General features: G+C 38.2%; 1 protein-coding gene across 1 annotated transcript; it reads right to left on the reverse strand.

Moving 5' to 3' along the window:
• Positions 1-394: 394 nt before the first annotated feature.
• Positions 395-10098, reverse strand: FBXO30 (F-box protein 30). Its single transcript, XM_010167180.1, has 3 exons — positions 9994-10098; positions 1481-3563; positions 395-598 (listed from the first exon to the last, which is right to left on the reverse strand). The coding sequence occupies exons 2-3, from the start codon at positions 3545-3547 to the stop codon at positions 395-397; spliced, it is 2271 nt and encodes a 756-aa protein (XP_010165482.1). The 5' UTR covers positions 3548-3563; positions 9994-10098.
• Between the last annotated feature and the right edge of the window lie 1021 nt (positions 10099-11119).

Here is an 11119-nt window from a genome sequence, read left to right on the forward strand (position 1 = left end):
ACATTTGGCCAGGATGTTTTCTCACTACAGTTCAGTGTTTCCTATCTAAATGAGCATACCATTTAGAGGCCATTTTTGAAATGTTATCAGTCAACAGCAACATGGGCACCAGTGAATCAGAAAACACACCTTAGGATGTTGTTCTTAAATTATATAAGTTAGATAAAACTACCCTGTCCAGCAAGTTCCGAATTTTTCGAACGTTAAGGCAACTTTCATTACTTTCCAGCTAAACAGTATTATAAAAAATAAATGTCACTTCAAACCTTATATACACAGTGACAGAGTAGATTTAGCTAGAAAGTATCTTTAGCACATTAATAAAGTGTCACGTAATATTACCGAGGTTATATCAGGTGCTTGAGTGTATGTGCAATTGGAGTGGTTGCAATATTTAAAGTACTGGTTTCAAAACAGAGCGCAGTGAACGTCCTTCTTTAGTGAGTTCTCGTGTTACACACATACATGGCAGTGGAACAGCCTCCTCTCTTCTCTCTACAGCATTATAGCTACATTTCTTCAAGTGGTCAGCCATGCTTACGATGTCAGCAAATTTCCACTCATTCACAGTACAAAAGGCCGTGCTGAAGCGCCAAACCTAGAAAATAAGTTGCACTTAGGCTCAAAGTATTTTAAGATACCTGAACTCAGAGCAGGAAATTAAATGTTTGTGCTATAACACTTTCAGACAATGTTTCATGTCTACTATAAATCATATAAAAAATCAACATGACACAAATGTACAATGATAAATTTTGTATAGCCAGGCCCAGGCTGATTCCAAGTCGACTTGGAATATTGTCGACTCTGAATATTGGGAAGAAAGGCAGGCAATATTTTCTGCATCTACAAAGTAGATGGTCAGAAGGTAAATGATGAAGTATTGCATGACCAGTCAAAATGATCTATTTCTGAAACGATCAACTTAAGCAATTCCAAATTACTGCTGCAGATACTCTGCAGTTCTGCGGAAGGCGGGGTGGGGGATGGAAATGGTGAAAACTTTACTATACAAAGGTCACCCAAAGGTTTTAAGAATTATTTACATACTTAAGGCACTCAATATCATGGCAATGGATAGGATCTCAACAGATGAGCAAAAATTAAAATTGCTCTAAACACTATAAAGGCAAGAAAAGCAAACTTTGCAGGCAACTTTCCTACTTTCATGGAATATTGATATTAAAGAAAAGTAATCCTTTAGTATTGTAAAATCTTGGGAAAGGGGTTAATTTATTTACATCAAGTAAAAACTCGACAGATGCTATTTTGACTTCTACTTCTTCAAGTGTGGAGAAGACTGAACCAATCTGCTAGCAATTTTCACTAATTGCTCTATGTAACAATCTGTTTCTTGAAGGGATATTATATCAAAAAACAGTAATATCAGTAGTGATCAAAGAAAATATTAAGGGGAAAAAGCAGAGACATGACCAATTTAATGCCTTCCCTTTCACCTTTGAAATAAAAAATTACTTACCTTTTCTTTTATCTGCCAAGAAGAACTTCCATCTGGGTACTTTCTCTTCTCCCAAAGGAGTATCACCATTCCACGTGCTTGAAGCAAGCTCCCACACACATCTCTCATTAAACGTGACACTCTTGAAAGCTGACATAAACTAAAGCCATCTAGAAAACTAGCAATGTGCTGCAGAACCTCAAAAGGTAGACTACTCAGATGGTCATTGTGTAGTCCAATTAAGCAGCTTTTTGCTGGTTCTACTAATACTGTGGATATACACGGCTGAACTCCAAACGACCGTAAGTGGCGGTCATGAATAATTTTTGCCCCTTGTGTTGAAGGGCAAAACCTTCGTTGAGAATATGTACACCCATAATATGCCAAAGGACACCTCTGCTCCATCCAGCCATTAAGGCCGGCATGAATGTCACCATGCACATTCTTAAAATGCGATGAAAATTCATTCCTCCTAAACAACTGTCCACAAACAAATGTAAACATTGAATGCTGGTTTGTTTGGTATTTAGCCACGTATTCCAATACCAAATCCAGTCCCAGGGTCTGGAATGGACTTGGATTTGAGAGCTGCGGGTTGGCATGATCACATGCAGAAGCTGAAGCTATTTCCCCCACCATTGTATTTGTGGCCAGTATAGCAGATGGGAGAGAAAATGTTTGGGTCCCAAAGTCAACGTGATACACATCGACAGTGCGACTTTCTGATATCCCCCTACCTCCGGGAGAGTCTCCTAGGCAAAACAACAGAGCTGCAGTGATTAGATCAATCCCCTGAAGACCCATAGGATCTTCTGTTATCTCCAAATCGGACGTATCAACAGCTTTGTCTTCTTTTGGTGTAGACCAATAGTGGTTAACAAGGAATTTGTATGATCGATGCCGTAGAAGTGAAAACGCATCTACGTTTCTCAACCTTTCTTGCTCCACTTGTCTCTCCAACATTTCTTCTTCGATAGCATTATGGGGAAGTAGGACATGATTAACATTGCCATTAACTAAGTGATCAGCTGGCAATACTTCTTTAAGTTGTGCCGTTACAGGGAAGGAACTGCAGGACTGTAATGCTTCATCCTCATGAGATGCAGTACATTCACCATTTGCTACACTGGATGGTGCACCAAGATCTTCACTCTGGTCCAACACCTTTGAACATTCATTTTCTACATGAAAGCCATTACACAAAACTGAGGAGTTATTGAGGTTTAGATTCAAGTCATGTTTTTGCACCACATCATAACAAATATCACTAGAACCATTTTGCTCCATTTGTGAATTTTGACTCAGACTATCAAAGTTAATTCCCCCAACTGCTCCTATGTTGTCTTCATCTGGATATTCATGGTCAGACTTTTTATCCTGAATAATGCCATTAGAAGCTTGTTCTTTAATCTCAGTATCTTCTTTCATTTCATGTGGTGAAATGCAGAGCCTTGAACTTAACATGTTAATGTCCCTTGTAGCAGTGTTCAGGATATCCAGAGCAGCAGCTAAACTCCTTGTTGTTTCTACAGTAGCTTGATAAAGTGCACCATAGGACTCTTCATCTACAGGCATCAAGCCATTTGAATGCACTGTATCTGGGGCACTTGATTTGACAGAGGTTTGCTCTCTGGATTCTGGTATTTGATCACCTGCTTTTGACATCATAGTTGCTACTTTAAGTGATTCTAATAACATGCGCTGGTCTTGAAGAGCTAAAGCCATGTCTAGCTGTTCCACTTCATCAACATCTTTACTCAGATTTTCGTAAGATTTTCGGTCTGCGTAACTGACTGGCCATCTATTCCACTCCATAGTACAACACACCACACTTGCAGGACAAACTTCTAGATGATCAGCGATTTTATTTCGGGCTACTATGAAAGGACATCCAAAGCCACTATTCAAACAAGGCACTCTTTCAAGTGGACATAACATGCGATGCTCCTCAGCTTTACATGAATGAAAAACTGCTCCACAAACCAAGGGGCAGCCAACCAAATCACAGGAAATGCCAGGCTCTGGTCTGGTCATACAACGACGGCTGACACAGTTCACACAGTGTAAATGTTGCTGATGTTCCTCCATGACTGTAAATCCAATTCTGAGTGAAGAGAAAGGAGACAAAAGCATAGAACATTAACTCAATATTGTTAATATTTACTAAGTTATTTGCAGTTTTGCATGCTGTGTGTGTACAGAGAGATATACGATAACACAATGGGAACTGATCAGTAGCCATTTTAAAAGAGAAAGTATGTGACATTTTATCTCAAAGAAATGGTGTTTAAAAGTTCACCTGAAAATTAAATATACATATTTGTATCAGCATTCAAGACACAGCCTATGCATTTATTCACCAGGTATAATATATGCAACTTAAGTAAAAACGCTGTATAATCCTTCCCTCTGGAATAGCTGTTTCCCCTGCCCACTGCAAATAGATGATGCTGTAAAAGACAAGGATGATCACTGTCTATGGCCTTCTAAGTAAAATCATGAACCACGTAACTCTACAGAGGAGGGAGATGAAATAAAGGAAGGCAGATTCACCCTCATCTCCAGTTCTCTAAATTAAACAGAGGAAACCTATTCCCTGGCCTGCTTGCTACCACCTAAATTTCTGACACCCTCTTCATGCAGTTCTGTTTAAGGCAATCTGCTGCCCTCAGTGTGTATCTCAACCCCCTGTCATGTCCTGTTCTCCCTCCCTCCATGCTTCTGCCAGACAGCAGTCCTTTGCAACAGCCCTTCACTCTTCTTTTTTTCTTCACCTATAGCTCCTCCATTATTTTAACAGTAGTTGTTGCATAAGGGTAGCAATTATACTACACATTAAATAAGTCATTTTATGTCATTGAAAACTTTTATGTAAAACTTTAGTATCCAACATGGTCCTATCTATACCTCCAGTTCAATGCACAAAAGGTAATTTTTTAAATGTATCCTATGGCCAGCATGATTACAATACCAGCAGTTCAAAGTGTAAGGGTAACACAACAACTCTACAGAACAAGGCCAAACAGCAATAAACATCCAAATAAAATTCACTGCATAATCTGTTTTAACAAACTGACACAAATAAAAAATTTGATTCTTTATTGTGGTACAGAGAAAAAAAAGGGGGGGAGGTGGGGAAAAAAAGAAAAAAAAAAAAAAAAAAGAAGAGAGTGAACTTTGCATCTTTGTAGGCTCTGGAACTGCTCACTAGCTGGAGTGCAAGCCCACACAAGTGACCAAGCTCTCCCCTACGCTCTAACAAACTCCCTCTCAGAAGTGATAGCATTAGTGATTACTGTTCAGAGGTATCAGAGAATGACTATGTCAAAAATACATTGCTCAGTTCCATCCTTTCCTCACTCCCCACCCTGCAGCAATTTTCTTGAAAAATAAAATGCTTACAGAATTTAAGATTAATAGAAATGGTACCTTATTTTATTCTACTAGCTAAAAAGTGGTCTCATGCATTGTCTTCAGACTAAACACTTCAGTTTTAATGCATTAAAACTTCTTAAAATAAAGGTACTCTAAACTGTAAAAACAACTGATAAGTATTATTCCTTTTGTTCAAACTGAAGGCAAGAGGAAACAAAACAGCCTTTTTAGACACTTCACTTTAAATTATTTAAAGCATTTAAATAGAAATCTATGTCAAACTTCACTCACTTGTATTCTTTTAATGCTTTGAAATTCATGCCAGCTTTAAGCAGCAATAAGTCCTCATCCCCCCATCCATCGTAATTTGGATAACTCAAATATTTTAGCCACCCACTCTCCTGAACACTTCTAACAAAGAAGCATATGCGCTATGCTTAGCAGGCAAAACACAGCTGAATTTTCCCCACCATAACTTAGTATTTATATAGTGAGTAACAAGTAAGTTTCAAATAAATTGTCAAGCCCATCAGTCACTGAACTCTGACTGACCAACTTGCCCAACACTTTAGGAAGCCTTTCTGGCACCCAAGCAGCTTTCAACTTGCATATTAAGTCAGTTAGCATCTACTGCAAAGAGCTGAAACATATTCAGTAAAGAATGAAAAGCAGAAAATTATTTGACTTCTCTAAGGTATTTTTAGTTCTTCCCACAAAGCCCTCTCTAAGGAATTCCTGACAAACACAGCAGCCTACCTGTTGCTAGACCAAAGAAAATTTCAGTTTTGCATCAATACTGAAACCAAACCCTACTCTGCAAGTCAACAGGTGAGCAGAGATCAAAAGGAAGCTCTCAGGTTATGTGTGTATTTTGAAGTGCTAACACAAAATGGAAACAGCCCTGAAAAAGACAATTGCTAGTTTATAATGCAAAGAGCCCTCATAAAGCCCAGCCCTTGATTCATCTATCTAAACACAGTGTTGCTCACAGAAAACAAGCAGTCTGGAAGCAGTAAGGCTTAATTTAATCATCACAATTATGTTTAAAAAAACCCCACACATATTGTTTACCTACTTTGCAAAAAGCTCTGCACCCTGCTTGCTTTCAGACGGCCAGAAGCGAGCCGCTTCTCGAGCAGAGCAGAGGGCAGGTGAGTGAGCTCGCGCACGCTGCTACACACCCTTCTGTTGCTTCTGGACCAAAGCTGCCCTGCATGCCCACAGCTCAGCACCCAGTCACGCCTGAGCTCGGGTTTGCCTGCCCCGTTTGTGCAGACATACCCTGAACTAGCCAGCCATCATTAAATACTACCTTTAAATAGCCTATGTGAGCTTACACAGAAGAACATTCTATTAAGACAGTAAAACATCCTCCTCCCTACCGCGCTATCTTGGTCTTTACAAGTCAGATTGTGAAACCTGAGTTGCATGATGATGGTGGCTTTTCTCGAGCTCCTGGACTTCTTTCACACATTAGCTAATATTCATCAAAACTTAATGATTTCATATAAGCAAATGACATTCTGAAGTGTGTAAGAAGGAGACAAAACGTGGTGAAAACATCAAAGATCACTAAAAGACAGCATATGAAAGACAGAGCAGACACTAAAATGCCATGTTTTACCAATAGGTAGATGCTAATTTAGTTCTGTAACAGATGCTTGCAACTGTTTTTATAAAGAAGCAATTATGGATGTGATCAATTAAACAGCTGAACCTATTCTCTCAGTTTCTGTAAATTAGAATTTTTTTGGTCACTAAAAAGTTTGCTATTAGTTACCATTTCTCTTAAAATTTAAATCCTTTGGCTCCTTAACGACATATGTAATTTAAAATCTCTTTGGACATCAGTAGACCATCAGCAGGATATTCACTAAAATTCTGTGTCCTGCTTACAAGACATAACTTTCACTTTTTTTCACTGACCTGAAAGAAAAATACCTGTCATTAAAACACGTATCAATAATATTTACAGTGTTTATACCCCATTGTGTTCCTCACCACAGTTTGGTCAGAGACCAATGACTACAGCAAGAACGAACAGCTGTGCTTTTCTCTCATAGTGTAGTGTCAGCAACTCGCTTCAGTTCATATGAGATGCTTAAGTACACACACTTGACTGTTACTAGCAGAGAAACCTAAAAATACATCCCGTTCCAGTGAGGTGACCACTGCTCTCAGAATTTGTGCAATCACTTGATGTTATTGTACATACTATACAGTCAGCTGACCAAATCAGCCAGAACATGCTTTAAAAATCTGTCATAATTAAAAGGATTAAAATTCCAGCTGCTACAGCCACATGATTTTCAGTTGCTGTTGTAACACAAACATTAAAATAGCATAATAAGGGTTTCAAACGGTCACCACACAATACTTCAGCTGCAAGTGAGCTCTCACTTTCTTCTACACTAAAAAGTAGAAGGAGCCTTACTTAGTATTATCAAACCCACAGTCTGCTCTGCTTACTTACTCTCCCCTACATGAATTCTTCCATGCCAGTAAGACAGGAAATCACAGCAACTATTGCTGCTATTGGAACCCTCCACTACTAGCTACCTTTTATTCAGCAAAGCTATAAAGCTCAACTATCTTTGAGACTCTTCCCTCTATCTAATTTGACTAAATAGGCCAACAGGTTCTTAAATTACTGGTTCAAGGAAGTAGAGGAATAGAGAGAGACATAAGCAGTACTACAGGTTTAAACTCCCAGGAGCATCCAAATCCACCCACAAGCAGCGAAACATATGCAAACCACTCTAAATAATTCCTTTTTGTTATAGAGATTGTAGAAGAGACTGCCGTAGTTCTGAATCTTCCAGCTTTAACCAGGTCTCCAGCTAAAAGAGTGGCTAACAAGTCTGGTAAGACGCAAAAACTTTCAGACAGGAAATGGCCAAGTGAGAGAGAGATTTAAGTGATAGATGGTTAAAAAAAAGGGTAGGGAAAAATAAGGGGTAGGGAATACAGAGTGTAGTATTATTAAAAAAACCCCCACCAACTTGCTTTAGAATATTCTGTCAAAATTGAATTGGCAGTACTATAGATAATTATTGAATAAGCTATTTTAGTTTTTAATATCCTACCAAGTATGGGAGAATAACTATAATTCACCTTGACTCACAGGTCTAACTATCAAACGCTTTAACCAAGCTTTGAAGTCTTCTAGAAGGTAAGCTTTTCTTGTCTTGTCATCCCTATCCTGCACAAAAAGTGTACCAACTTTTGTACCTAAAACCCAACACCTCAGTCTGCTACTGCAATAGCATGGCCACATTAACTTCCCATGTTAATCTCCCTTTTTGAGTCTGGGGGTGGTGGTGTTTCAGTTGGTTGGTTCGAGATCTGTTTTGATTTAAGTGTTTTCAAATAACTGATGAAAAACATGAACTGGAGGCTCAGCAAGATGTCTCAACACCATTTCAACTGGAGAATGGCAAATGCCACCACTAGTTGCCATCCCTGCTTGCAGTAAGCAACAAAAGGCAGCTCTAACTCTACTCATCAAGACTCCACAAAGTCTAAGGTTAAATAGCCCCACTCTGAGGCTTCTCCAAAGCCAGTGCAGCCATTATCCTCACATTAGGGAGATGTGTACGTCAAATCCTGCTTAAATGTCTCTCCATAGCATTGGGAACACAGGAAACAGGGACACACAGGAAAGTTAATCTAAAGCTATGCTAATTTCCAACTGCTCTTTAAAATGGTAAATTCAAAAGAACAAACAACATTACAAACTGCTAGTTATTAATGTGAAATAACATGACTAAGAGGTGACAAATTTAAAGGTATGTGCTTCAGTTGCACAGGTAATATAGTAGTACACGTGGCCATATTTTAAGATCTTTTATACTAGGCAATTGTACTTTTTAATATAATTTTTCTGATTTCAAATAGAAGTTCCTGACAGGAACCTTATGAAACCTTGTATTTCTTCAAACTAGTTTACATCAGACATACTTTTAGGAAGCAGAATCCTTTCAGATGCCACACTTAAAATCTCAACCTTATGGGATACAAATTACCACCCCTCACCCCCAAGTTCATCAGGACAACCCTGGCTTCTGTTACATCCAGGCAGATCAGAGAAGTTAAAACTATATTCAAAACATTTGGATAGACAAGTTTTCACTGCATTCTCAAACATAAATTAATCTACAACAAAGAAGAGAGCATCTTCCCTGCCTGGCAGTGACTGCACATATTGGACATGATAGAATGAGTCTACATTTTTTTTTGTTAATCACTGAACACATGAGAAGAAGCTTCAATTACTAAAGCACAAACCACTATACAAGTAGTATGCTACTTGTACCATTATCATCATAGTCTACAGCAATTTACATGCATTGCACAAAAGAGGCAGAAAAAGGTCAGGCTCAAAATATGGCTTCTTATTGCAAGAAAAAAAACCTCGGGGGGATAGGTACTTCTGGAAAGATTCTAGTTTTATCAGTGATCTAGCATCGAAGGAGTATGTACTAACTGCCTTTTGAAGCATGAATTAAAGTTAGCCATCCACCTCAAAAACAAACCAGACCAAAACAAAAATTTCTAACTACAGAAAAAAATAGTATTAAAATTACAAGGAAGTTCAACTTTTTGATGTCAACCTTATAAAGAAAAGCTTTTCCATGTCTACTCCTGACCTGAACATCCTATTACAGGAGCTGACCTGTATTTTGCATTCAAGTAACACTTCAGGAGTTCCTTTCTACCTAATGGCAAACCATCTTCCTCTCATTCAGAGAATTCAGTTAAATATTTCCTCCCAAATCACTGCAGGCAAAAAAAATAGAATCCAAGGGGAAAACGACCCAAAGCAAAACACTGCTTTGACTGAAGTGGACCCTCAACTGATATCCCAGGTGTCTGGCTTTGTTCCATTTTAGAACAGAAACTCTGATGGAATGACAGAACGCTTTCTTCTATCAACTATTAAACTCTGAGTGTTAAAAATCAAAACCAAAACCAAAACCACTATGCTTTTCCTTAGAGTACTTTTGTGACAGATCTGCCATGCATTCTTGTCTTCTTGACACATTCCTCAAAGAATAAATCCAAAGGCCTCCAAGTGCCTTTGGCCACACACTGACACAGGACAACCACACCAGGAACAGCTACACTTGCTGCATGGCTCGGGCACAAAAGCACTCTACCTGTGGAGATGGTGACAGGGCAGAATCAGCTAGAGAGCCAGTAGATTTCATGTGTAAAGCACTTCTGAACTTGAACTCAGTGTGACTCCTCGACTGCTGCAGACTCTGCAAGAAATGAGATCAGAAGTAAGGTTTCATTTCAGGTGCACAGATTGCTTTCCATACGTACAATCCTCTGAAAAGGTCACGTGCTTACACTATCAGGAGCTACAAATGTTCAAATATTTTTTCAGGTTTTATGGAAAAATGAACTTTTTAACAGACTGTGCAAGCGCAATCTAAGTTCTGTCATTTTAGCATACTGGTAGCTGCTACATCACACTGGATGGTTATTTAGATTTAAGGCTAGAAGAGATTAGTAAAAGTTATTCTGGCCCACTTCATTTAATTCTTTGGTTTGGCCCACCAGGAACCACTTAAGAAAAAAACCAAACTTGAATTCAAGATTGCAACAGCTGGAGAATTAATAAAAAAACCCAACTAAATAAATTTAAAGTTTGATTATTTTACAAATTGTATTTTAGTCTAGTTAAATTTGTCCAGCTTCAGTCTTTGGACATCAGAACTTATTAAGCAGTTGCTTAATATTAAAACGTTCTTTACTAAAACAAGTTGCTTCTTCCCTGTGTTCATACCCATAGATTATCACTAAAACTTAACAGAAGTTGAACCAAGGTGATATACCCAAAGGAACAATGATATCCTTATCCCCAGATATAATCTCAAATCCTTCAGGAAAAAAAAAGAAAAAGAAAAAAGAAAAAAAGAAGCCATTTCTCAGAAATCAGAAAAAGAACTACTGGAAAAAATAATGCGTTCTATATTACAGTAGGGAGCTTTAGCCACCCAAAAGCAGCCAAAAATAAATCCTTCTTCTTACATAATATTTTAATTCTTACATGTTGCCGCAGAATTCCTGACCTCTGTATGTTTACGGAGATCAGGCCAAAAATCTTGTTAATATACTGTTTCAGGTCTTACTACACAAGTTTAACCAGTTCCCATAGCAAAATAAGAAAACAACTTTAAAGTAAATGGAATGGGAGCACAACTGCTCTCCAAAATTCCAGACTGAAATGCAGATGTTATGTACACTGAACATATAAAGTTATTTTTTCTATTAAAA

This window comes from Antrostomus carolinensis, unplaced genomic scaffold, assembly GCF_000700745.2.
Source record: "Antrostomus carolinensis isolate BGI_N321 unplaced genomic scaffold, ASM70074v2 scaffold16704, whole genome shotgun sequence".
Classification (NCBI taxonomy): Eukaryota; Metazoa; Chordata; class Aves; order Caprimulgiformes; family Caprimulgidae; genus Antrostomus; species Antrostomus carolinensis.